This window comes from Atractosteus spatula, chromosome 18, assembly GCF_055471065.1.
Source record: "Atractosteus spatula isolate fAtrSpa1 chromosome 18, fAtrSpa1.hap1, whole genome shotgun sequence".
Taxonomy (NCBI): Eukaryota; Metazoa; Chordata; class Actinopteri; order Semionotiformes; family Lepisosteidae; genus Atractosteus; species Atractosteus spatula.
In genome coordinates, this window is record NC_142723.1 from 15,708,775 (window position 1) to 15,733,228 (window position 24,454).

Sequence of the window (24,454 nt, forward strand, 5' to 3'; positions counted from 1 at the left end):
GGGCGTACCCTACAAAAACCCTGGTGGCGTGGCGTGCTTACAGACTACACGCCGTGAACGAAAACAACGTACCACAGAAATCATCCCTGAATCGTTAGGATAATCGCCGCAATTCAGAACTATTTCTGAATACACCATTCAGGAAAACCGTGCCCAAAAAACCCAGCGCAACACCCTCATTGTGATTCATATGCAAAGCACGTGTCTGCGTCGTTTGTTTCATATCCCCTGGTGTAAATTATGGCACATTCGGGTGTCGGATTCGACGACGGGGCTGGACCTGCGGCTGAAAACATGACATTTTTTTCACGCTCACGCCTCAGTCTTACCATAATTGGGTTTAAATGGCAGCTCGAAAAGACAACGGATGCAAATTCGCCCCCAAATCACAGGCGACCGCCACTACAAGTAAACGGATGAAAAACGCATGCATATAAACAACCGAGCTTTCATAACGCAAGGCAAGCCATTTCTATTTTTTTTTATTAATTCAACCTTTTTATTGCACGCTGTATACGAGAGCGTTCGCCTTCGCTCCCATTTTGCAGTTTGTTGGTTTTGCAAAGCAGGAGAGACAATTCGGCGAACCGAGAGCTCCGCGCTTCTAACTTCCCTGTCCCTAAAATGGTGTACAACAAGTTCAGCTGTTTCAATGTCAGTCTCGCCTCGCCTTCCCCCTCTCTCGCTCGCTCCCCTCCCTTCGCCTCTTCCTTTCCCGGGTTGTTGCTGTTTTTGCAGCTCCTGCCAAATTGTCAGCTGATGGTGCCTGTTCACTTCATAGTGGCGAATGAAGACAAATGCACCCAGACACCCGCTCGCTCGCACACAGACGCGCAAACCCGGCCCCCATTCACATTTTTCACAGGAAGAACAGAAAAAAAAAACGCCCGATACCTGCCACCCTCCTTCGACCTCCCCCCCCCCTCGCCGTCTCCCAGCGATACAATTGCACATGCGACGTAAAATGTGTTTTTCGGGAGTAATGCAGTTTTATTGCATTCGCGTCTCCCCCAGTGTAGCTCGGTTTAAATAGTCCTTTGTTTACATGCAATTCCTTACTCTGCGGAAGGAGGCTTTGGTAGTGCTTAGTGATTCCTACCAGCTGTTTCCCGCCTTGAAACAGACATCCGATCAGCTGCAAATACACACACGTACATGCAGAGAGAGAGAGAGCGAGCAAGGCGCACTCACATTGAGGAAACCCCATCAGCTGAGAGCAGAGTAACATTACAACTCGCACTCTTAAACATACATATACACACAATACATAAGAGCAGCACGAAAAGCGAGGTATCCGGAGGCTGCAGTTAGGGTACAGGAGAGAATCGCGGATCCGAAACTGGAGAAAAAAGCATGGAGTATTTCATGGTACCGACTCAAAAGGTGCCCTCTTTACAACATTTCAGAAAAACGGAGAAAGAAGTGATTGGAGGTCTCTGTAGGTGTGTATGCTCGTTTTCCTTCTACATTTGATCCCCCTCTCGGTATTCCTGCCGGCGGGGCGACGGTGGTGTTCCAGCATGCTTCATTTGATTTGTGTGTTATTGTGTGAACGGGTAATCCCCAGGAACGGCAGCGAAATTGGCGTGATTAGGCGATTAATTGCGTTAATTAGGCGGCGGACCGCTGCGGGGTGACGGGGTGCACGCCGCGTTATTGTTACTTTGTTTCATTTCTGTGAAAAATGAACGTTTTCTGCCTAACAAACATAACCCACGTGGTTTGCAACACCACGCTGCAGCCGCGGGGCTGGTCGGCTGTAGATACTCCAGCACAAAGCGGTTTCACCGCGTGTGCAGCCCTGCTTTACATCACCGATTGGGGGTGTTTCAGCTTTGGGGGTTACAGTGACCTTTTCCACTGTAAAGGGGTGGCATTTGCACTGGGGAGATTTCCTTAAACTGTGGTTTGGGGGCGGGGGGGGGGCACTGTTTCGCCGTGTGCAATGACTGGAGGTATTGTGGCTCTGCGGCCATGCTTGTGGTGTGCGCTAAGCACTGGAGATTTTGTGCGTCTCTTTTGGGTATCTGCGTACGCCCGCCGAGTGCGAAATACATTGAAATTCTAATCCACACGCGTGGCCCGGTGTGCACCCCTTCCAGGTCTGGGTCCCTCGGGCCGTATTTCACTGTTTTCAACCTCTTTTACCGAGTTGCACTGCGTCTGCTGCCGTCGCTCAGCCATGCTGCTAGCACACAGTAAAGGAAGCTGGGTCGCATTGTTCTTAATGGCGTTGGGTCGTCGGTGCACTCGGATTAGTTCTTAACTGCGCGGGGTGTCATTTTATCTCCTAAAATGGCGAGTTTTGTTTTTCTTCGGGAGGGGGAAACTCGAAGGTTTTGTGGTTGGGCGACGAACTAAGATTTATTAAGCAGTCTTTTATTAAAAGGGGGTGTGTATTCTACAGCAGGCCCGTCAATGCGTCTGCAGCCCTCTCGATGAAGGAGGAGGAGTAATGGGGAGCCATTCGCGGTGACACTGGGAAGTGTAGTCCTTAAGCGAACGGGCTCTTGGGAACTGTAGGAAATATCTCTTGCCATGCTGTGCAGTGTAACTCATATTATTCGCGTTGGGGTTAACAGATGTCCTGTATGGTTTGATATAATTTAAGATGTGCCAAGCATTTCTCTGCCGCGTCCTATTTTTAATATGCGTGATAGCACTTCAATGCTAACTGAAAAGCAGAGGGAATTAAAACGGTACAAGCACGGAGCACTTGGTATGCTTGGTAAATTACATTTGAATAATTTACGCGAAATACATAGATCCCCACCTGTAACGTATTGTTCTCTGCAACCCAAAGCGCCTCGCTGTTCATAAAATGTAACCCTGTGACGTTATTAAAAATGTGATGTGATCTATCGCAGAAGGAACTGCTGAAGTCTCTGGTCTTCTTTCGGGGTCCTCTCTAAAGGCTTGAACAATCCACCTGCACTATAGCACTCAGGGAACGAGCTGTATTGGCAAGTGGTGTGCGTTGCTTCACCAGTCTCTAGAAACTGCAGACATCCGCAGCACATTGCTCCCAGATTGGAAGCCACCACACCTGTGCAGAACTGGTGTCACCTTGATGCATCCTCACAATGTTGATGCAAGTAAAACGAGGTATACAATCAGTATTCCTTTAAGCTGAGAAAACTGCTAATATCATAATGAGGCCTCATGAATGAACATCTTGATTGCTTTCAGGAGGGAGAGCAACTGCAACAATCTAATCTGACTCTAGGTGTCTGCTTCTTCTGGAGCCTGATGGCCAGAGAAAGTTAGTCCCACCACACAGCTCCTGGCAGCAAACCCTTAACAGTTTAGCCAGCAGCCATATCACCCTGTAGCTCACAACTGGCCCCACACTGAAGCTCAGCAGGTGTGAGGCTGGTCAGCACCTGAATGGGAGACCTCCTGGCAAAAGCTAAGGTTGCTGCTGAAGTGGTGTTAGTGGGACCAGTAGGGGGTACTCACCCTGCAGTCTGTGTGGATCCTAATGCCCCAGAATAGGAACAGGGACACTATACTGTACAAAAAGGCGCTGTCCTTCGAATGAGATGTAAAATCGGGGTCCTGACTCCCTGTGGTCATTAAAAATCCCAGGGTGTTTCTCGAAAAGAGTAGGAGTGTAACCCTAGTGTCCTGGCCAAATTTGCCCCTGGCCTTTACCAATCATGGCCTCTTAATAATCCCCATCTCTGAACTGTCTTCATCACTCTGTTCTCCTCCCCACTGAGAGCTGGTGTGTGGTGAGCGTACTGGCCCACTATGGCTGCCGTCGCATCATCCAGGTGGGGCTGCACATTGGTGGTGGAGGGGAGTCCCCATTACCTGTAAAGCGCTTCGAGTGGAGTGTCCAGAAAAGCGCTATATGCGTGTAAGCAATTATTATTATTGTTTTGGCATTAATGAGTTACTCCCTCGTACCGTATTGTACCTTTGGAAATCCTGTCTGTGTGTGGCACTTGCAAGCTCTGATCCACCAGTTCAGAACAGCAGCGTTTTTTTCATAGAGTAAAGCTGTTGTGTAATGACTCTTCTGGGCCTGTTCGGGATATTCCCGTCTGTTGTGTCTGAAAGCCGGTCTCGTTAGCTGCCAGAGCAGAAACAGAAGCGACTCTTCAACACTCTTGATTGTTTTTTGCTGCCCTTTTTTTTTTTGTAGCACATTTCAGGCCGGCTTTCTTCGACCCAGAAATAAGCGTTTGCAAGTGAAGAGGACAGGCGGGGCAGAGGCGTGTACTACGGAGAGAGGGGGCGGGAATGCTTGCTGTAAATAAAGCCTTGTATGTGCGCGCTGGCGTTCAGCTGGCCCTCCGGCCATTGTTTCAGTCGAACACGTTGCAGAATGAGACGCGCAGGCAACCCGGACGAGCCAATGTGAGCGCGTTCTTGAACTCGAGTATGCTGCAGGGATGCTCTTGTCATGGGAAGTCCTGAAGTTCTCTGGGAGCTGTGCCGTACAGCCCAGACCCCATCCTGTCGCTAGCTGCGCAAGGGGGTGGCCTTGTGTGGATGACCGTGTTGTTGTGTGGAGGCTTTAGCACAGAAGCCGTGAGCAGCCTGGTTATCATCCTACCTTCCAGGATTGCGGTGAACCAGCTGTGCAGGTGCTGATGAGGATGGCAGAGATGTTGGGAGAAGTTCTAGCGCAGCACTGAGAGAGATGCGCCCCCCTGTTTGCAGAGCGTACAGCCGAAACTCTGTGTTTCCCCCCTTGCTTTCCTAACACTGCTCTCCAGCCCTCTCTGACACTACAGTCCGAGCGGGAGGGATCTCCAGGCTGACCTCTCCCCTGCCCTACCTTGGTTTCCCTTTTTCCTCATGACGGAGTTCTCATCCGAAGCTCTGGTCAGCGTCCCGTGTTCTCTTCCCGCCCCTCGATGGCATTTTCCAATTTTCGGCCCGTCCTGAGCTTGCTGCCCAACCGGCCAGGGGGGCTCGAATGGATAAGCGGTTACTGGAAGTGAGTGGGCTTCACAGAATGAGTCTGAGGGGGACTTGTTGGTTATTTTGTCAAAGTCCTGTCGGATTATGGGGGCGGTGTAGCATAGTGATTGTGGGTTGGAGTCCCTGCTGCAGACACTGCTGTTGTATCTTGAGAGAAGTACTTTGCACCAGTAGCTCCAGTCCACCCAGCTGTATCGGTGGGGACCAGTGTCCCATCTGGGAGGGCAGTCATGTTCTGCTCTGGTCCTCTGCAGAAACCAGGATGAGCTGCAGTGCCTGGGGTCTGGGCTCTGCCCTTACTTTCTCCTCTCCATTTCAGTTAGTGTGCAAAATAGGCTTGGTTTAAAACCGGGTTCGCGCAGGTAACGGCAGCAGTGGGTGCTGTCTGCAAAGGCACAAGGAAAAATACCAAGAAGAAACACTCTTTCGGCTGTTGAGCCCTCTTCAGGTATGAGTCGCACCTCTTGTGGAGTGGAGAAGGATCAGCAAGGAGGAATGTTTTGTTTCTTCTTTCTAATTTTCAATGTTTTTACCATGTTAACCTTTACCTGTTGCTTTGATTTAAAACCTTCCCCCCATTTGAGTGTCCGGGAAGCGCTTTCCGTTATTCCAGGTGGTTTAACCTCGCATCTGCGTTCAGCTTATTCACATTGTCTGTGTTACTTGACTCAGAAAGAGAATTAGTTGTATTTCTTGTTACAGGGCTTCGTAATGTATGTAAGTGTGCCGTATCCATTCAAGATCATCGTTACTTTTCAGATGTCAGCTACTTAAAAGGTTATCCAGTGATTTGAATTTATCATCTCTCAGATATACTGTTATCCAATTCCATGAGTCTTGTAGGAGCCATCGCAGTTAGGAAGGTTCTGTAAATTGGCGGGAGTTTTAGAAAAAATTGGTCTTAGATATGCATCATCACTTTCATTCTCGCAAGATGTTTTGAATACGCAAACTAAGCACTTTAAAATTGCCTGAAGAGCAGATTGTAATATGAAAATATTTTTTTTTCATAAATTCATATTGGAGTGAAAGCAAGAGATGTAGCAAAACACTGTTCAAGTGTAGAGTTACTCACAAACTAATTGAATGTGCTTTTGGGGCCCCAAGATCTCAGAACTTAAATATAAATAATAAAAAGTTTTGCATCTTGAGTGATTGGTGTGACTCTTCCCAACGTCTGCGGATTTCCTATTAGGGCAACCAGCTGGAAATGGATTTCAACGTAGCACGGTAGTGACTCAGTTTATTTTAAGATATTTCTGGATTCAATAAGAATATTGTCCCACTCAATGGTTATAAATTACAAGCCCAATAGTTAATGGCTGCTTTAGGCCTGTCGGCAACATTACATCAAGCTAGCACAAGCTGATCAAGTAGTTTGAGAATTGGGGCATTCTGTACATGTGAACAGCAGGCAAAAGGGTTCCCATCCGCTATGACAAGTGTCGCATCCGAACAGCGGACTGGGGCTTGTTCACTGGTACCCGAGGGAGTGCTGGGTACAGGAAGTCGCTGTGGCAACATCTGACTTTTGCTCTGGGCTTTGGTGGTTATTTTGAGTGGCTTCAATCCCCTTTAAAGGTGTCTGAGAAAAGGAAAATTATTAAATCCTAAAAGGCAATGGGCGCTAAGTTTTGAAATGGCAGCGGCGATTCTAAAACTGCAGGAAAAAAGATGAAACTCCGTCTTGCATTGGCTGTACTTCTGGCCTTAACATTCTGACTTTTGCAACAATTATCCAGGACAAAGAAGCACTACTGGCTGTCGGCGACGATTGCTTAAATTGGGGGGGGTGGGGGGCAAAAAGATGTGGTGCCCTTGTGAAAATGGGAAAAATTTGTTGCTGACGTGGCTGGAGAATCAGAACCAGATTCTTGTTTTTTCGCGTCAAGAACAGCTTGAGATACGTCTGGGGTTTTGGCACTTGATTTTTACCGTCTTTTAAAATGCTGCAAAACAGCCTCTAGTGTCCTGGGTCATCCCGCCCATTGAGCCCGAGTGCATCGTGGATATGTCATGTCTCCGCTCTCTCTGTGCGACTGCAGCTTGGCCAACATCCCCCTCACCCCAGAGACGCAGAGAGACCAGGAGCGCCGGATTCGCCGGGAGATCGCCAACAGCAACGAGCGCCGCCGTATGCAGAGCATCAACGCCGGATTCCAGTCCCTCAAAACCCTCATCCCGCACACGGATGGGGAGAAGCTGAGCAAGGTGAGCTCCGGACAGCGGCCGCGCTGCGGTTCGCCGGGGGATCACAGCCGCCGTTCGCTTGGAGGGGGGTCCCAGGGTAGCAGGGCTCCAGGTCCACCGGCATCGGCGCTCCGAGCGGCAGATCACCTCCAGACAGCAGTCGTCAGAGTAGGGGTTGAGTACGGGGAGCAGGGGGTGCATCCTTGCTCTGGGGAGTAGCATACTGGGGTCTTTTAAAGGGGAGCTGCAACGGTGTTTTCATATGTTGGGGTTAGAAAGAATCGGCATTGATGAGTGCATTTCAGAACGCAGTCATATCACATGTCCACATTGTCCACTTGACAAAATAGACAAAAGTTCCAGGTGTGCGCGGCGCCGTATTCTGCGATTCAGAACGAGGCAAAAAAACATCTTGTGAGGTGAAGCGGCCCTAGGCTGTAAACCAGCAGGCTTGTGAGGACATCTCTTTTAATCCAGTAGAAGTATTGCTCTCGACTTCGAGATGGTTTTGCCGATAAGTGGAACTTACTTGTTCACTCTGCATGCAGGTCCCGTTAGAAACTTTCTGCGGTAAAATGTCTGCTGCACAACCTGTACTTATTCGCTCGTACGTCTCATTACATTAGTCATTACAGGGACTAGTGAGCAGGAAGGGCCGCAGCACGTCACATTTCCCATGAGCTCTCGCTCTCGCCCGTAGCGAGACCAGGGGTTTACGACGGCATGGCGACTTAGTTCTTTCACAAAGCTGACGCTTTTGTGCTTAATTCGAAATTTGTAGTTTTTTTTCCTATACCGTTAATGAATTTATTTTGTGACCGAGATTTAATAACCGGTCTGAGATATTAGGACTGTGGTTCCCCTTTTAATTCAACAAAGAGTTAGGAATTCGGTTTAACATTTCATCCTGAAGGTAGCCTCTCCTTCGTGAGACTACGTGCCCTTGTCGCCGTATTGAGGGCTGGGTTTGAGATTTTTTACCTGGGATGAGAAGAGCGCCACCTACTGGCCTGCTAGCAGCACCTCCAGAGTTGGCTCGATTTATCTTAAATGCCGTCTCCCATCCGGTGCCAGTGATTTCTTAAATGATCTCTGGAGACCTGTCCAAGCTGGGCTTCTGAGCGATGTGCCTGATGTGCTACTCCAGCGTGAGCAGAGAACTGCCCTGTCGTTTAATATTTCTTGGCCCTTGCGGTTCAGTAGAGAAAGTGCGGCAGCGAGTTCCTGTTCTCCTGAGAACCAAATGGGACCAGAACCGGCACAACGGGGGCTGGAGGGGGTTCCTCCAAGGTTACAGCAGGGAACCTGGGCGTCGTGGCTTGTCATACTGTGGGCTGATCTGCACTCCTAGCCTTCGCCTCGTTCTCTCATGAAAAGAAATGGCAGGGTGATAAGTCTGCGACAGTGGCGAGTGGAAGAGGGAATGCCGCTGTTATAGTTCACTTTCAGCTGACGTGACTCTGGGAGCATGTCTGGATCCGAATACGGTGCTGACATGCATATTGGTTTCGCTAGGCGTGAGGCGGTATTGAGAAGCCACGTAGCCTTTTAAGATCAAGGGGGGGGCGTGATAAGGGTGCCAATTTTTTGCAGTGAACGTAAAGGTGGAGCGAGTTTCAGGTCTTTCTGATTCTGGTCTCCGACTGCAGGACTTTGCAAATGCCTGTGACGTTTTGTCACATTTTTAAAAGCCTTTCCTGCAAACCTCCTGCCTTGATTGCAGTAAAACTGTTGGTGGGTAATTGAAGAGTGGAACTCCTTTGCTCGTGCTTCAGACTAATGCTAGTTACGGGCGGAGCGGTGGCACTGTGGCTCAGGATCTGCGCCTGTGGCTGGAAGGTTGCCGGTTCGTATCCCGCGGCCGGCAGAGGAATCCTACTCCGTTGGGCCCCTGAGCAAGGCCCTTAACCCCAGCTGCTCCAGGGGTGCTGTACAATGGCAGACCCTGTGCTCTGACCCCAAGCTTCTCTCCCTGTCTGTGTGTCTCATGGAGAGCAAGCTGGGGTATGTGAAAAGACAAATTCCTAATGCAAGAAATTGTTTATGGCTAATAAAGTGATCTTATCTTAGTCAGTCCAAAGGAAGAGCTTGAAAGGGGGAGAGAGTGGAGGAAATATGTCTCCATTTCCTTAAATTATAAGAAATTTTAATTAAACTTAATATTAACTGCCCTTTTTAGTGACTCTGGGATTACCTTTCCTGCCTTAAGTCAGTGTTGTGGGACTTTTCAAATCCACTGTACAGGACTAGGAAATTAAAAGAGTTAAAAGAACGATGCTCTGTGCTGCTCACAGCGCGGTGGTGCTGGTTAGGGATTTCTAGTCCAGAGGGAAAGCCTGCCACCTACTGGTCAGCCAGCGAACTTCAGATGCGTCTTGCGCTTCCATTCAGCACATCCCTTTTAAAACACCAGAAGAACGTTCCTCTCTGCGGCTGTCTGGTTGCCTGCTATGAGTTCAGAACATAAAGGAAGGCGTTTGTGACTGGTTGTTTATTACTGGTCATGGTTGTTCTGAAGGTCTAGCTGTGAAATTGTCTGGTGCGTTTGCAGCACACCAGCTGCATGCGAGTGCTACTGTTCGTTCTGTGTGAAAACGGGCAACTCGTTGGAAACTTCAGAATCACCGCGCAGATCTCATTTCACACGCCGTCCAGGGCATTGAAGGGCACAGGCGCCCAAGCCTGCTCTCGTCACAGCCCAGGGTGCTGAGCTGAGTGGCTAGAGACCTGAACAGCAAGCTGTACTACAGCAGCCCCTCTCTTCCTCTGGTTACACGGATTCGGAGTGATCCCGCACCGAAGCAGGGCCGGGCAATATCCGATCTCATTGTGCTTCTGCGTTTCTTTAGTGGTCCTTTTATTGTTAGCAGACAGACTGGGGTGGGAGAAGAGTAGGTAACTTAGATGTCTTAGTTTCATTCGGGTGCATTGCGTGGAGTTGAGCAATGAGAAGTCAGTGCACAGTGAAGACTTTGCTAGCTCTGCAGGTCGGCACTCCAGAAACCCTTGCTTGCAGTCAAGACGCTGAGAAGCCACCTTCTTTGCAGTGAACGTAAAGATGGAGCAGGTTAAGGGTCTTTCTAATTCTAGTCTCCAACTGCAGACCTTTGCGATAGCCTGTGATGTTTCTGCCAGCCCGCGCAGAAATGTTAAATGTCCGTGAAGGTGGGGGAGTGCCTCTGGGCATCGGTCAGAGTCCGCAGATGCACAGACGACCGTCTCTTTCGCGCACAAAACTTTCTTGGACAGGCCCAGGACGCGAGTCATGCCCTCAGGCGCAACACCTGTTTTCTCTCCTGTGAAATTCTCTTTCTCCCCCTCCCCCACGCCAGGCGGCCATTCTCCAGCAGACGGCAGAGTACATCTTCTCGCTGGAACAGGAGAAGACGCGGCTGCTGCAGCAGAACACCCAACTGAAGCGCTTTATACAGGTAAGGAAGGGGCGTCCTGTGGCTCCTGTGGGTCTGTTCCAGGCGCAGGAAGGGGGGCTTTGCCTGTTTTTCCTGAATCAGCTGCACCCGTTTCCTTTGTGCAGCCCTGTCATACACGCGTGCCTGTTTTTCGGGGTGGTTAAGAGCGGTAGGGGGGCCGTCCTGTCCTGAAGCACAGCGATTAGAATGAGCAGCGACGTGGAGAATTCATCTCGGCTCACTTTTCGTGTTTGCGATTGTGGACTTCAGGCAGCAGGGCGGCGCAGTGGCCAAAATTGCTCCCTCTCAGTTCTGGGGCCCTGGGTGCAATTCTGGACCGGGGGTGCTGTCTGTGGGGAGTTTGCACACTCCACGTGTTCAAGTGTTTTTCCTTCAGGTGCTTTGGTTTGCTCCCCCAGTCCAAAGACATGCTGGCAGGTTAATTGGCTTCTGGGAAAATTGGCCCTGGCGTGAGTGTGTGCCCTGTGATGGACTGGCGTCCTGTCCAGGGTGTGTCCTGCCTTGTGCCTGTTGCTTGCTGGGATAGGCTCTGGCTCCGTGGTGGTCAGAAAACGGCCAGATGGATTGTGGAGCCCGGTGTAGCGACGGGACCCCGTGTGTAAGTTGGGGACAGGAGTGCCAGACTTCATGCCCCACCCCTCCCCCTCCCCGGCAGGAATTCAGCGGCTCGTCACCCAAGCGGAGACGCGCGGAGGAGAAGGACGAGGGCATCGGCTCGCCGGATATCCTGGAGGACGAGAAGGTGGAGGACCTGCGGCGGGAGATGATCGAGCTCCGCCAGCAGCTGGACAAGGAGCGCTCCGTCCGCATGATGCTGGAGGAGCAGGTGAGCGGCAGGGGGCGCTGCGCGGGGGCTGGGGTCGAAGCACAAGTCCATGTGATTCAGTTGGACAAAATAACCAGACTTGCCTCTCTACTGTCAAAGAGGCATTATACTGAAAGGCACATCTTAATCTTCACATCTCAGCTCACAGCTGCTAACTTCCTCAAACCACAAAGAGGAAAAAAGTTCCAGAATACAGAAACTTGTACGTTATTTCAAGTTTATTTATTCTTCTGCTTCTATATTTTAATGTTGCTTGCCATCGGTGAAAATGAGCTGTGAATTGCAAGCGGTGGTTTTTGGCCTAATCTCCGACACCCCCCAAAAATCGCCTTCTGCCTCCTGGTGTTGTCTGTTCTGTAATGGGGGGAGGGACCTTTAAAGGCTGCATCATGAAGGTTTCAGAAAGTTCACTTCATGGCCATTTTAACTCGACTGAATACCTGAATACTTTAACCCTTGTTCATCTGTGCGTAACAGATTGCCGAAATGTAATCGGGCCCCATAAGTTTGCATCCTTAATGGTGATTTGGCCGAACCATGCAAGTTCATTTCTTTGATTTGAATGAAGGGTAACCGCAACGCTTTTTTCCTATTTCGGTGTTGTATTGTGTGACCCTGTACTGGACAAACGGATTAGGAAAGGGCTCAGTCTTGTGTGATGACTCGTGGGGTTACCCCAGGATGGAGCGCCAGTGGGTGCGGAGCCCCTGGCGGTGTGTGTCTGACGCCGGTGCCCTGTGACCCCTCCCTTTCTCCCCCCCCCCTCCGGCAGATGCGCTCCCTGGAGGCCCACATGTACCCGGAGAAGCTGAAGGTGATCGCGCAGCAGGTGCAGGAGCAGGAGCAGAGCCGGCTCCGCCTGCAGCAGCAGCACGATCGGCTGGAGAGAGAGCAGCAGTCCCTGCGCGGCGCCCAGGTCAGTTCCCACCACTGACCAGGCGAGGCCACCTGACCGCTCTTAACCATTGGGTGTTCAGTAGTTAGTTGTCATCCTCCAAACGTTTCTTAAAAGAAGCCAGAGTGTCCGTCCTTAGCAACATGGCTGGGGAAGCTTGTTCCATACTCCCACCGCCCTTTGTGTAAAGACCTGGCTCCTGTCCTGTCTTCAAACCACTGTCCCAGAATTCCCACAAGTGTCTTCTGGCTCACGTTTCACTGCTGATTCTAGAGAAGTCCGTGAGGTCGATTTGCTCAGTGCCCCTAGAACAGGTGTGAGCCTGACCCAGCACCTGGGTGGGAGACCTCCTGGGAAAGCTGAGGTTGCTGCTGGAAGAGGTGTTAGTGGGGCCAGCAGGGGGCGCTCACCCTGCGGTCTGTGTGGGTCCTAATGCCCCAGTATAGGGACAGGGACACTATATTGTACAAAAAGGCGCCGTCCTTCGGATGAGACGTAAAACCGAGGTCCTGACCCGCCTGGCATGGGGCTGACCGACCGCTCTGCTTTTGTGTGCCTCGCTCAGGTGGTGCCCCCAGCCACGACCCCCGCCCCCACCCACCACCCCACGGTCATCGTGCCGGCCCCCGCGCTGCCGCCCCTGCCCCATCACGTCACCGTGGTTACCATGGGCCCCGCCTCCGTCATCAACACAGTGTCCACGTCGCGGCAGAACCTGGACACCATCGTGCAGGTGAGGGCCGGGCCGGGCCCCCGCACAAGAGCCTTTCCTTGCCCTTCCTCGGAGCTGTGATGCAAGCTGTCGTTATTTGCTTTGCCCGTTGATTTCAGTGTGTTCCAGGTTCCAGCCTCGGACAGATGTGTGCCCTTTCTCTTCTCATTTTTGCTTACGGCATATGGATAGGCCATCGCTATGTAGAGTAGACTCGTGTTTTAAACCTTGATATTTTTATGCAAGCTTGTGTATACGTGGTTGAAAAGATACTGTAAATCAGAGCTCAAATATTGCGGGAAGTTTCACAAGTTCAAGTCTGGCGTGGCACATGCCTGACCTGCGCTTTGGGAACAGAGCTCGTAGCAGGCTGGTGCTTTCTTTATCGTGTGGTATCACCCTCAATATGGCTCGTTAACCGAAAACAAGCATGAAGGTGAGATAAGTAAAAAAAACAAGTAATAGGTTTATTCCATGCTGAAAAAAAGAAGAAAGAGAACACAACGTTTCGGCCGTGGAGCCTTCTTCAGGTGTGGGCTCCACGGCCGAAACGTTGTGTTCTCTTTCTTCTTTTTTTCAGCATGGAATAAACCTATTACTTGTTCCTTTGCAGCCTACGCATGCTGACGCAGCTACCCACCTGAACTAAGTAAAAAAAAGTTAGGTTGTATTAGTGATTTCATAGGACCAGGTAAGGGTTTATTCCATGTTGAAACGAAGAGAGACAACGATTCGGCTGGCTTCAGGTGTGGCACATTGTGTCACTTGTCTTCTCAGCATGGAAGAAACCTTTACTTGTTCCTTTGCAGCCTGCGTATGCTGACATAGCAACCTACTTGAACTTCTTTCTGATTTCACAATACCTTAAACTACATACATACACTGCCAGTTGATTTGACGTGTTTTATGGGAGGAGAATAGAGTGTCTAAGGGGAGTGTTCTGATTACATGCTATTTTGGGTATTCTGGGTGCTTATTAGTTCAGGTGGGTAGCTGTGTCAGCATGAGTAGGCTGCAAAGGAACAAGTAATAGGTTTATTTCATGCTGAACAAAAAATGTCAGCATGGAATAAACCTATTACTTGTTCCTAGGTGCTTATTAGTTGTATTAATGGCTGTTGTGCCAAATGCCTTCTGTGTGGATGCTTGAGACAGCTTCATACAGTACATCTAGTTAGAGTTTCAGTCTGGTTCTTGGAGATTCTGCTGTGTTACCATTTCAGCAGAGTCCCTGACATTTTTGCTTCATTAGTATTGTGGATTGATGCATAAATGAAGGGTGACATACTGGGGAAAAGCAACATGTTAAATTCTGGGCTTTTACATGAAAACGCCCCCTTCCTCTTCACTGGGGCGAAGAGATTTGTTGTTCCGAGCATGCAGGACAGCAAGACTGAATTAGGATCCTGTGTCAATAAGTAAATTGCTGGGACAGTAGGGCACAGCTAGGTCAGTCAAGGACACTGAGCATTGCTGACCAGCACAATCTTCCCCTGCTTGGGACATCTGATAGCATCGGAAGGTTAATTTTTTGCATACCGTTTACGTTTTGGTTGTATCACTGCAGGCTTTGGTAAATGTTGTTTTTCCGGCGGTACTTCGTGGTGCTCCGTCAGGGTCCGTTTTTACTGACGTTTCTTGTGGGAAGATGCTCCTATAGCCAGAAACTTTGATATTCCTGTTGAGCAGGGCTCCTTGGTTTTGCTGTCGCTGAGGGTTTTGAAGCTGGCCAAAGGCCTCTGCAGTCTTGAGAGTTTAGAAGCTGGTGAATTAAACCTCTTTAGAGACTAGGAGACTCCTGGATTTGCTGTCCCAGAACATTTTTTCCCTGCTGTGACGTATAGGATCCACACCACATCCTTGAAAATTTTACATGCCATTTTCTGGAATAGAGCACAGAGAGAAAAACGAAATATTCTTGGAATGTCGCACAGAAAGTTAAAACCAACCAAGTGATTGTGATTGGTGCTGTAGAAGAAAATTTAAAACTGTCCTCTACGCACTTGTGCTTTTTCTATAGGTGTGTAAGAAACATAGGCTGGAAGGAGAATAAAAGGCTGATGTTTTAGCAGTAATGTGGGTTTAGTGGGTGTAAGTAAGTAGTACGTTTAAGGGGGAAAGTCTCTAATTGAACCAGCAGCATGTAGTTCATTCTGCAGTAACTGGGAGTTTTGTATGTTGCAGTCTGCGAGCATGTGGCTCTGAAACAACTGGAAAGTGGTGCGAATCTTTAGGGATAATGAATAGATTCAGACATGTCGAATTGAATTCATTCTCCCTGTGCTCTTATCTGAGTGATGGGGCTGATCTGATCTGATCTGGGGATGTTTGGTTATTGAGAAGTTGGGGTTCTTCAGAGAGCCCCGGCAGGCTCTGGCTCCACAGCCCTGGTTGGCAGCTCTGTGACCCACCCTCCCCCCCCCCCCGTCCCCGTTGTCTCGCCAGGCCATCCAGCACATCGAGGGCACGCAGGAGAAGGCCGGCACGGATGAGGAGCAGCGCCGCGCCGTGATCGTCACGCCAGGCCGCACCTTCCCAGACACCCCCGACTCGGACACGGCCTCGGACAGCGAGGGGGGAGCAGGGGACGGGGAGCTGCCCTGATCCGGAGGGAGGGGAGGGGTGGGGGTGGGGGTGATGGTGGGGAGAGGAAAGATCGCCCTGCGGACCCCTCGCATCTTCCTTCACACACACACACACCCCCCGCGCGGATCCGCGCACACACTCACACTCTCGCTCACCGCTGCGCCGCTCTTCTGGGGACAAAGTCCGGAGCCTCGGCTCGAGCTGAAACACAGCTGGCCCTCCACTTTTGATACTGTACAGCTTAAGAGGAAAAATCAGTAGGCCACTAACCCCTCCTCCCTCACCCTCGCCGCCTCCTCCCTCGCAATTTCCTTTTATTTTTGAATTTCGAGACGTCCAAAGGAGGCTACGTGCAGCTTGACACTGTGAGAATTTTAAATCAATTTTTTTTTACCGGAAAAGTTTCTGTCCCGCTCCCCCCCCCCAACCTTGAGCTTTAAGCTTTGGACAGAGGAAGGGTCCCCACTTTGAAACAGCATCGCCTTTCGGCCTTGGCCTCCCCGCGCCCGTCTCGCTACGATTTTTCCCAGCCAGCAGCCAACGTCCGTCTTGAGGGTTTTCCTCGTCGGCAAATCACAAAAAGAAAAAGAGAACGCAAAAAAATCTCGAGAGTTTTATCAGCAGAGATATAAAGACTGCCAAAGAGTCTGCCTTCGATGGGCGCTTCTGAAGAGTTCTCTCAGATACAGTTTTCTGCTGCGCACAGCCTTTCCCCACTAGTGAGAAAGCAAAAACAGACACACTTCAGAGTTCGCCCCCAGTGAGAACCGTTGCATAGATTTCTGTTGGCCTTTCAGTGCTTCGACTGGCTCCACCTTCACCTCCACATGTTTCTCTGAGCAATATTCCGGAAGTGTCCACATAAAAAAATATAACCTTCTTGTAGCTTCCGTTAGATGACAGTAGTCTGCATCCAGTACATGTCTGAAACTCTTCCCTGTCCTGATACCCAGCAGCTAGCAGCTTTTTTTCTTTGTGCTGTAAGAGCGAGCGGCAGTCCTTAACCAGCCCCCGAAATCTGGGATGCACTTCGTAACAAGGCAGCTCTTGCCAGGCTGGACGGGCACTTATCTTTCCTGTGGGGGAAAGCCCCTCCCGCCCAAAAGACTGTAACCTACCCAGGATTCCCACTGCGCCGTGTATCGTTTACATTTCTGACGCTGTAACGTTTTCTGTTAGCAAAGCGGTTGAGAACCGTGGGGCTGCTCCATGCCAGTCGCGGTGGAATCCACTTCTGATATTTTTTTTTGTCTTCGTTTTTGTCGTCGTAAAAAAGAGTCGATGTCACAATGAATAAGCTATCCTACAGCCGTGAGGCTTCATGAAGCTGCACGATGCCAGTTGGGCAATTTTTAGGGTTGAGAGGGGTGCGTGTTTCCCAGCAGATCTGTAAAAGCCCGTCCCTGGCATCTGTACGTGTTTGTGTATGTATATATACGCACTCAGGCACCGTGTTTTGCAGACCCCCCGGCCTGAGTCAAGTCTTTCCCTTTTTTGGCAAGGAGGAATGTTTACTGTGGAAGCGGGGGATCTGTGCCGTCGCTGATGCCCGTGAGTCGGTGGATCTGATCTATGCATGCTCACACGCACAATCATCGCTTTAAAAAAATCCACCCCCTGGGGCTCTCATAGCTGTGCCATCACCTCTGCACCCTGGGGCGAGAGGCATTTCCGAAAAACGCGCCCACCTGCCGCGGACTGCCCAGCTTCTCCCTTTATCCGGAAGTGGCTGGAGATTCTGTTTGACCTCGGAATTTTTCCCCCGAGCACATCTCCCCCCCCTTAAAAAAGTTCCATAATTGGTCGCTTTGATATATCACGTCTCAGAAAGTGACACGGTTCTTGTAACACGAGTGCGTTAGTGTGTAGATGTTATGTATCGTTGTCTTTCTCTTGACAAACAACTGGAATCCTAGTGCAGCAATCCCTCTTTTCATGCTGGTCGTCAGGTCACATGCTCCTGCTCAGCAACCTGGAGTGGTGCTGCTATGAGCAACCTAATGTAGATTTATTTCTTTTTCTTAAATGTAAATATGCTGGCATATATGGTCTGTTTAACAGTGGTCATTGGGTGCGTATATATAGATACAGTTTTCTCTGTCCCTTGTTGGATCTGTCCATCCCCATTAGTCTCATGCCTGCGGCCCTAAACTTGAGGTTTGTTGGAATATAAAATCTTGATGTCAGACTCGAGCTAAACGAGATTCAGAGAATTAGTCTGCAAACATACTGACACACAACATTTGGCTGTCCAGGAAGAGAAACTGGGCTAATTGTCGATAACTGTTTTCAAGAAGAGGCATGGTTGGGGTTTTTTTTTTATTATCTTGTCACTTGCAGAGCTCTGCTACATTCATTCCTGCTTAATTTCCTTTAGTTCTCTCCCAGCCTTTCGGGAAAACAGGGACTGCAAGGAAATGAAAACACATAAATGTTAATTGAAGGATGATGATATTATTTTCCAAGCTCGATGCTTAACACAAACAGCATTGAGCACAAACAGATGCTTGGGGAGGTTTTGTTATGTTCCGTGCATGCAAGTTGTAGAACATCTCCGATTCCACTGCCTGAGTATTTTCTTTCTCCTTTTCATAATTTTGTACAAATGATCTGTGGAATTGTGCTTTGTACAAAAGTACAGAGGAGAGCATAAGTCTCTTTACCAGGAGTCAATGTTTGTCAAACAGAAATCGGTGAGAAAGACCTGCCACCTATGGCAGGGAGTCTTTAAGAGTCTGTACTCTCCTTGCCACCTGACAGCAGCCTCGCAGCACAGAACATCAGCTGTCTCGAAGCAGGCATAATCGAGCTTGCCTTAATGGTCTCCTGGTCCTGGAAGACCAGTGTCTCTGCTGTTGTTTTTGTCCCAACTGGGCCCTAAATCAACATATCTGATGGATTCCTGTGACTGATCGACTGATTGTTCTGCACCCAGACCTTGAGAACTGTATTGGCAGGACTTGTAAGATCTAGGAAGTGTTCTTCAGCTCATTCCTGCTGAAGGTACCTTCACAAATACCTTCAGAGTGTGTTATTCCACTCCCAGAACACTCTGCAGTCGGTTCTCAGCTTGCTAAGTAAGAATTTGCCCCCTTATTTCTGACTGAACTGCTCTAAGTAGGTGATCGATTGATGATGAGCAAAGCTGGGGGTGACATTGTATCGGACAAATTCGGTGAGTCACTGGTTTTCCTTCTGCTCAAGTCCGTTAAGTTAAATTCAGCTAGCAAACCTGAATAATCACAATGCAGAAACTCACAAGCATTAGCACAGTACCAAATCTCACTCAGCTTTTTAAGCTGTGAAAGGAAATTTAAATGGAGGTCTCAAATAGCAAATTGAAATCCATTAGCCTGTGGTTAATATCCCGGGTGGATCAAAACTTGGTAGATGCTAGGGTCCAGTTGGACTATGGATGATCCATGCTGAGGAGACATTACAAATTTCTTGGGAGTAAAGAACAAAAAAAGTATTGCCGCCTACATGGATAATGGAGGACTGAACTGTTTGTAAACATTCCTCCAGAGCTCTTTGACACATTGCAGTCCTCGAATTTTTGTATAGCGCTTATCGGACAGTTTGGGGGGTTAAGTCTTTTTCTGAGTGAGTTTGCTACAGGTACAATTAGGCCTGCCTCTGGTCTTGTAGTACTTGGGGTTTGAGTATGACCATGGGCAAAATCCACTCACCTGTTGCAGTAGGTGACAGGTTTTACATGTCGTGGTATTTAAGGGGTCTCATTCATCGCCCCTCACTGCTGTTAAAGGGAAACGAGGTGGGAAAGTGAGGTGAATGACAGACCCCGACATTCCTGAAAAGTATCTCTGAAAAGTTTGTCTGAAGAACTAGATTTGGTTTTGTTATTAGAATTCCGAACAGGTCCTCTTTTGTGCCAAGGAGGTGCGTAGTATGTGCAGACTTGCCTGACTTGGTAACAGGTTAGTGGGCGTGGAGTTTGAATATACTGGTGAGCAATAAACTGACTGGGAACAATTTGCCTCTTCTTGAAACAGTGCCCCCCCCCCCCCCCCCAGTGATTAACTGTGGACCACCCAGTTTCAGGCCCACCTGTAAAATTCGGGGCAAATTCTCTGGGCCGGTTCTGCTAGACGTGAGCGGGTCTGACGGTGAGAATATTCCACAGACTATGATCTTGACTGTGATCAAGATTCCGTGGAGCTGAAGGGAATTCTCTTTCCAATCAGGGCAGAAAGAGGGAATGAAGACCATTTCCTTCATCTTTACAAGGTCTTCTGTGCATAGCAGTGGGTGGACACCCCAGGGTCACTGAGAGTCAGTGCTGTGCTTTTTGTGCATCTCGTTTAATTGCCTTATTTGCTAAGGAGATAAGGAAGCAGTGCTTAATTTGTCCCGTTTAGCTTATAGGTCCGATTGGTAATTTTGAGAAATTTCGAGCTCTCGGATTAATCGCTCCAGATGTGTTTGAGGGGCACGGTTTCCCACCAACAGTACAGAACATTTCCCCTGCCGAAGCCGAGAGGTTCAACTCTTTTTTTTTTTTTAGGATTGAGGATATCAAAAACATATCAAAGGCTGGTGAAAGAAACATTGGCAATGAATTATGACTTTGAAGCACTTATACTGGAGGAATATTTTTCTAATTGAAATAGTAGTTGCTAAAGCGCTTGTTGCTGTGAGTTAAAGCCCAGTGGGTGAGTCCCCAGCCCTTGATCCTGTGTGTATCATTCTGTCTGAAAGGCTCGCTTGTACAGCGTCTCTCTCTGTATTTCCATTCCTGCTCTCCCCCTCCCCCTCCCCGCTCCCGACGTCTATTACAGAACTTTTTTTTTAAAAAAAAAACAACAAATCTCAGTTTGGTTTTGTTCTTTTTTTTTTGTTTGTCAAATGGAATTAAGTCCATGTGGTCGTTGAGAAGCTATTATATTTTGTTTAAAAAAAAAACCTGGGAAAAAAAAGAGGCACGTGCCTTTGTAAAGAAAGATAATAAAGTTTGTACTTTGTTTTTTAGACATTTGTGGTTCTTGGAGTTTTGCTTTTCACGTTCGGGTTTTCTGTCTCGAGCGCTTGCTGTGACTGGCAGTGCCAGTTTCATGGATCCAGCCCCAGGACTGGCACAAAACAGTCACATGCAGTATCCTTCACCTGCTCACAATTAGATTTCTATATGGGAACATACCTCCATCCGATTTCTGCTTCTGCCAATTCAGGGTCTCCAGGGAGCCTGTGCCTATCCCATCAAGCAATGGGCTCAAGGCAGGGTATACCCTGGACAGGACGTCAGTCCATCACGGCACACACAGGCACAAACACACTCACACCATAGCCATATTTCCCAGAAGCCAATTAACCTAGCAGTATGTTTTTGGAAACTGGAGCATCTGGGGGAAACCCACATGAACATGGCGGGAACATGCAGACTCCACGCAGACAGCACTGCAGTTCCGGAAATGAACCCAGGGCCCCGGAGAAAAAGGACAGCAATGCTAACCACTGCGCCGCTATGTGGGGAAAAAGTGGAAGTTAATTCCACACCGAAGAATGGAAAGGAAACATTTGAGCTGTGGAGCCTTCTTGAGTTGCGAGCTTTCAGTCCACACGGTTTTTCTTACCTGAGAAATAGCGGTGCAGCCAACACATGCTGACGCAGCTGCCCACTCAACCGAAATATTTTAAAATGCTTGTCATGTGATGTGTCCTTCCCAGGAGCCTTTGCATTTACCACAGTGAGTCCTATTTGGGGTGGCTAACAGCCAACCACAGTGCATAACATCAACAAGTGAGTATACATGAGACATGGGATTCTGTCACATTTCAGGTATTAGGTAAGTATTGGGACAAATGAACTTAAAAGTAATTTAAAATAGTATAAAACGTATTATTTGGTTGCAAATAGTTTGCATGCAAAAACCTGTACCACTCTGATGCCATTAAATTCTCGGTTTGCTCTTTTAAGATGCTTTGCCAAGCCTCGGCGGAAGTCTGTTTCAGTTGTGTGTTTTGGGGGGCTGACTTCAGTCTCCTCTTCAGCTAGTGAAATGAATGCTCAATTGGATTAAAATCAGGAGATCGACTTGGTCAGCCTGAGACTTTTCTCCCCCCGATGAGCTCCTTGGTTGCATTGGAAGTATGTTTTGGGTCATTGTCGTGCGGCATGATGAAGCGCAGGTCAAAGAGTCTGAAGGCATTTTCTTGCACATAGTACTTTTGTACTGTACTTTTGCCTCATGTTCATCTTGATCTGCAATCCAAATTGCTTAAGTAAGTATTGTATTCTCAGTAAGCAAGTATTGACTGTCCCAATATTCACGGAGGGCATTGTATTTGCTCCGGAATCATCTGTCATTTAAAAAGAGCCTTCTTGAGTATTTCAAAAAATGTTTTTTTTTAGGATATCCTTTTCCATTTTCCACATTCCCATGGAGATTTTGTTTTTCTTTTCCCCCCTGGAGATGTCACTTTCCTGAAGCATCCGCAGTGACTTCAGCAGCTTGCATCTGCTGGAGTTTGAATTTACCGCTGCTTCATTTTGAGACGTGGCTTGTTCACCGATTAATCAGAAATCCACACTGGTGGGCTTTTCGGATGGTAGAATTCCTTCCACCTCATAGCGTTGACTTGTTGAATGATGTTAGACAACTCTGACTGTAAGAAAGGGGTGGCATAGACTCGGGCAGTCTTCCCCAGTAGGGGGCAGTGCAGTTTAGGATCAGATGTCTTGATCTGTAAGAACAGATTAATGGACCAGGCCAGTTCGTAGAAACAATGTGTGTTTTTTTATTATTATAATTTTGAGTATAAAATGCATATTTAGCTTTGTGGGTGCGATTTTTTTTAAATTTCAATTTAATTTAAATTTTTTAATTATTTAAATTTCAAATAATTTGTAAGCATGAGCAACTTCTTAGACTCCATTAATTGACATGTAGCTAAGCACATAAAACAGTCGATTTTCTTTCTTTACCATCAGAGTAACGACACACAAAAGGTGTAAGATGATATGGTTTCTTTTTCATATATATTTAATTTAAAATCTGAATTACAAACAACTATACACGCATCTGCCAAACAGTAAAGCCAATTGAAGCTGTTTACAGTTCATGAAAATGTGAGTTTAACATATTCAGTATGCTGTCTGCAATATTAGAGTTCAACATAGTAAATATTGATTTCATTATCCAAAATATTAATCTATGAACCCTAAGTGTAAGATTAACTCCTGTCCATTCTTTAGGAGGAGTGACCCCAATTTAGTCTCAGACACTGTAGGATCAACTCTAATGTCATCCATGGCCACAGCTGAAAATCCTAATATAAATTCCACCTATAAATACAGCCTGTAAACTGGGCTCAGTGGTGCTTTTAGGGTTTGTGACAGGGCTGTTATGCTATGTTAAGGTATTTGTTAAATTAAAAGTAAAACCTAGCTATCCATCTCTACCTACTATTCTACCTTCTGCTACTTTGTGAACACCCCCATCTTGAGATGACCTAATTCTTCAGGATTTTCCTAACTGAAATAATACCAGCTAAACCCCATGGTATTCCCAAGATGGGCAAAGCAACGCCTTTGTTAGGTGCCATTCTTTTTCTGACTTTTCTAATTTTAGATTTTATGTGGTATAAATCACACGCCTCCTATTTTTGTTTTACAAATTTCAAAATGTAAAAGACAAAAAGTGGGAAACAAGATTGAAAGGTGAGTTTAGAGAAGGAATTAAGGTTTGGGCTACATGTCAACATCCCATATCCATTACAGTTTCATTTCAACTGAATGTATTTTGAAGGTTTGAGCTGTATGTGTTGGAGGCACGGTGGCGCAGTGGTCAGCCTTGCTGCCTCACAGCGCTGGGGCCCTGGGTTTCAGCTTCTGGGCTGCTTGTCTGTGTGGAGTTTGTATGTTCTCCCCATGTTCATGTGGGTGTCTTCCCACAGTCCAAACACACCCTCTCAAGGTGGGTTCTGAGAAAAGCAGCCCAGATTGTGATTGTGTGTGTGTCTGTATCTGTATCTGAATCCCTGCCTTGCTGGGATAGACTCCGGCTCCCCTGTGACCCTGAATTGGATAAAGCAGTTAGAACAGCAGGCTGGTTCAGAGAGAAGCTTGCTGTGAGGCACTGTGGGATTGTTGGGTGTGATGAAAGACAACACCTGTTTTTGTGTGAGCAATATTCTGCAAACGGTCTGCCTAAATAGGGGAGGGAGAGAGGAGTCAACAACCTCAGAAACAACACAAATGTTCATTACACCAGTGTTTACTGATTTGATGATTTGCTTTTTTTCCTCTTCAGTTAAACGGCACTTGCAATGTCTTGTTAAATAAATACGCTCTTAAACGCAGACAGACGTGAAGAGACTCTAAAAATTTTACAAATGAGAAGAGACCATTATAGCTTGTTTGCTAACGTTTGCATGGTCAGAGGATCTTATACAGCTGAGAACTGGATAAAGCCAAGAACAGGATGTACGTCTTTACACAAAGGGTGGTGGGAGCATGGAACAAGCTCTCCAGTCATACTGTTGAAGAAGGTACTCTGGATTCTTTCAAGAAACAGCTTGATAAGATCCCTGGATTAGTTAGATATGAACTACTAAATGGGCAAGACTGGCCAAACTCCTTCCTCTCGTTTGTACCTTTTCTTATGCTTATGTTGTGTGTACTGTATATTTTGGGAATTGCATACTCTTTTGCAGAGAGCTCGACAGTTTTTACTCCATTGGAAAAAACTTGCTGCCCCCATGAAAGGACCATCTGAAATTCCCGCTTTAGGAATCCTCCAGTGAGCGAGTGTGCGAAAGAGGTTTCCTTGCGGTGGCAAGGAGGTGAGAAAGATGAGCGTCTCCCAAGTGACAGGCTGCCGGACTTCCCGAGGGAATTGGGTTCCCCCTGTGAAAATAGC

At 48.0% G+C, this 24,454-nt stretch overlaps 1 protein-coding gene across 3 annotated transcripts; it reads left to right on the forward strand.

Annotated features, from left to right (window-relative positions):
• The first annotated feature begins 1,185 nt into the window (after positions 1-1,185).
• Positions 1,186-20,564, forward strand: tfap4 (transcription factor AP-4 (activating enhancer binding protein 4)). Of its 3 annotated transcripts, none has more exons than XM_088936789.1 (7): positions 1,186-1,442; positions 6,981-7,146; positions 10,458-10,556; positions 11,212-11,382; positions 12,155-12,298; positions 12,843-13,010; positions 15,435-20,564. In XM_088936789.1, the coding sequence occupies exons 1-7, from the start codon at positions 1,354-1,356 to the stop codon at positions 15,591-15,593; spliced, it is 996 nt and encodes a 331-aa protein (XP_088792915.1). In that variant the 5' UTR covers positions 1,186-1,353; the 3' UTR covers positions 15,594-20,564. The 3 variants fall into 3 exon arrangements, with proteins under 3 accessions (XP_088792915.1, XP_088792916.1, XP_088792918.1); XM_088936792.1 differs by lacking the exon at positions 1,186-1,442 and adding an exon at positions 1,975-2,102 and having other exon boundaries at positions 15,435-16,156; XM_088936790.1 differs by lacking the exon at positions 12,843-13,010 and having other exon boundaries at positions 1,233-1,442; positions 15,435-15,729.
• Positions 20,565-24,454: the final 3,890 nt, after the last annotated feature.

Coding starts and splice junctions, on each gene's coding strand:
- tfap4 (XM_088936792.1), top strand. CDS start 1,975: ATGCTTGTGGTGTGCGCTAAGCACTGGAGATTTTGTGCGTCTCTTTTG. Junction 10,557..11,211: donor AACTGAAGCGCTTTATACAG/GTAAGGAAGGGG, acceptor CCTCCCCGGCAG/GAATTCAGCGGCTCGTCACC. Junction 12,299..12,842: donor AGTCCCTGCGCGGCGCCCAG/GTCAGTTCCCAC, acceptor TGCCTCGCTCAG/GTGGTGCCCCCAGCCACGAC.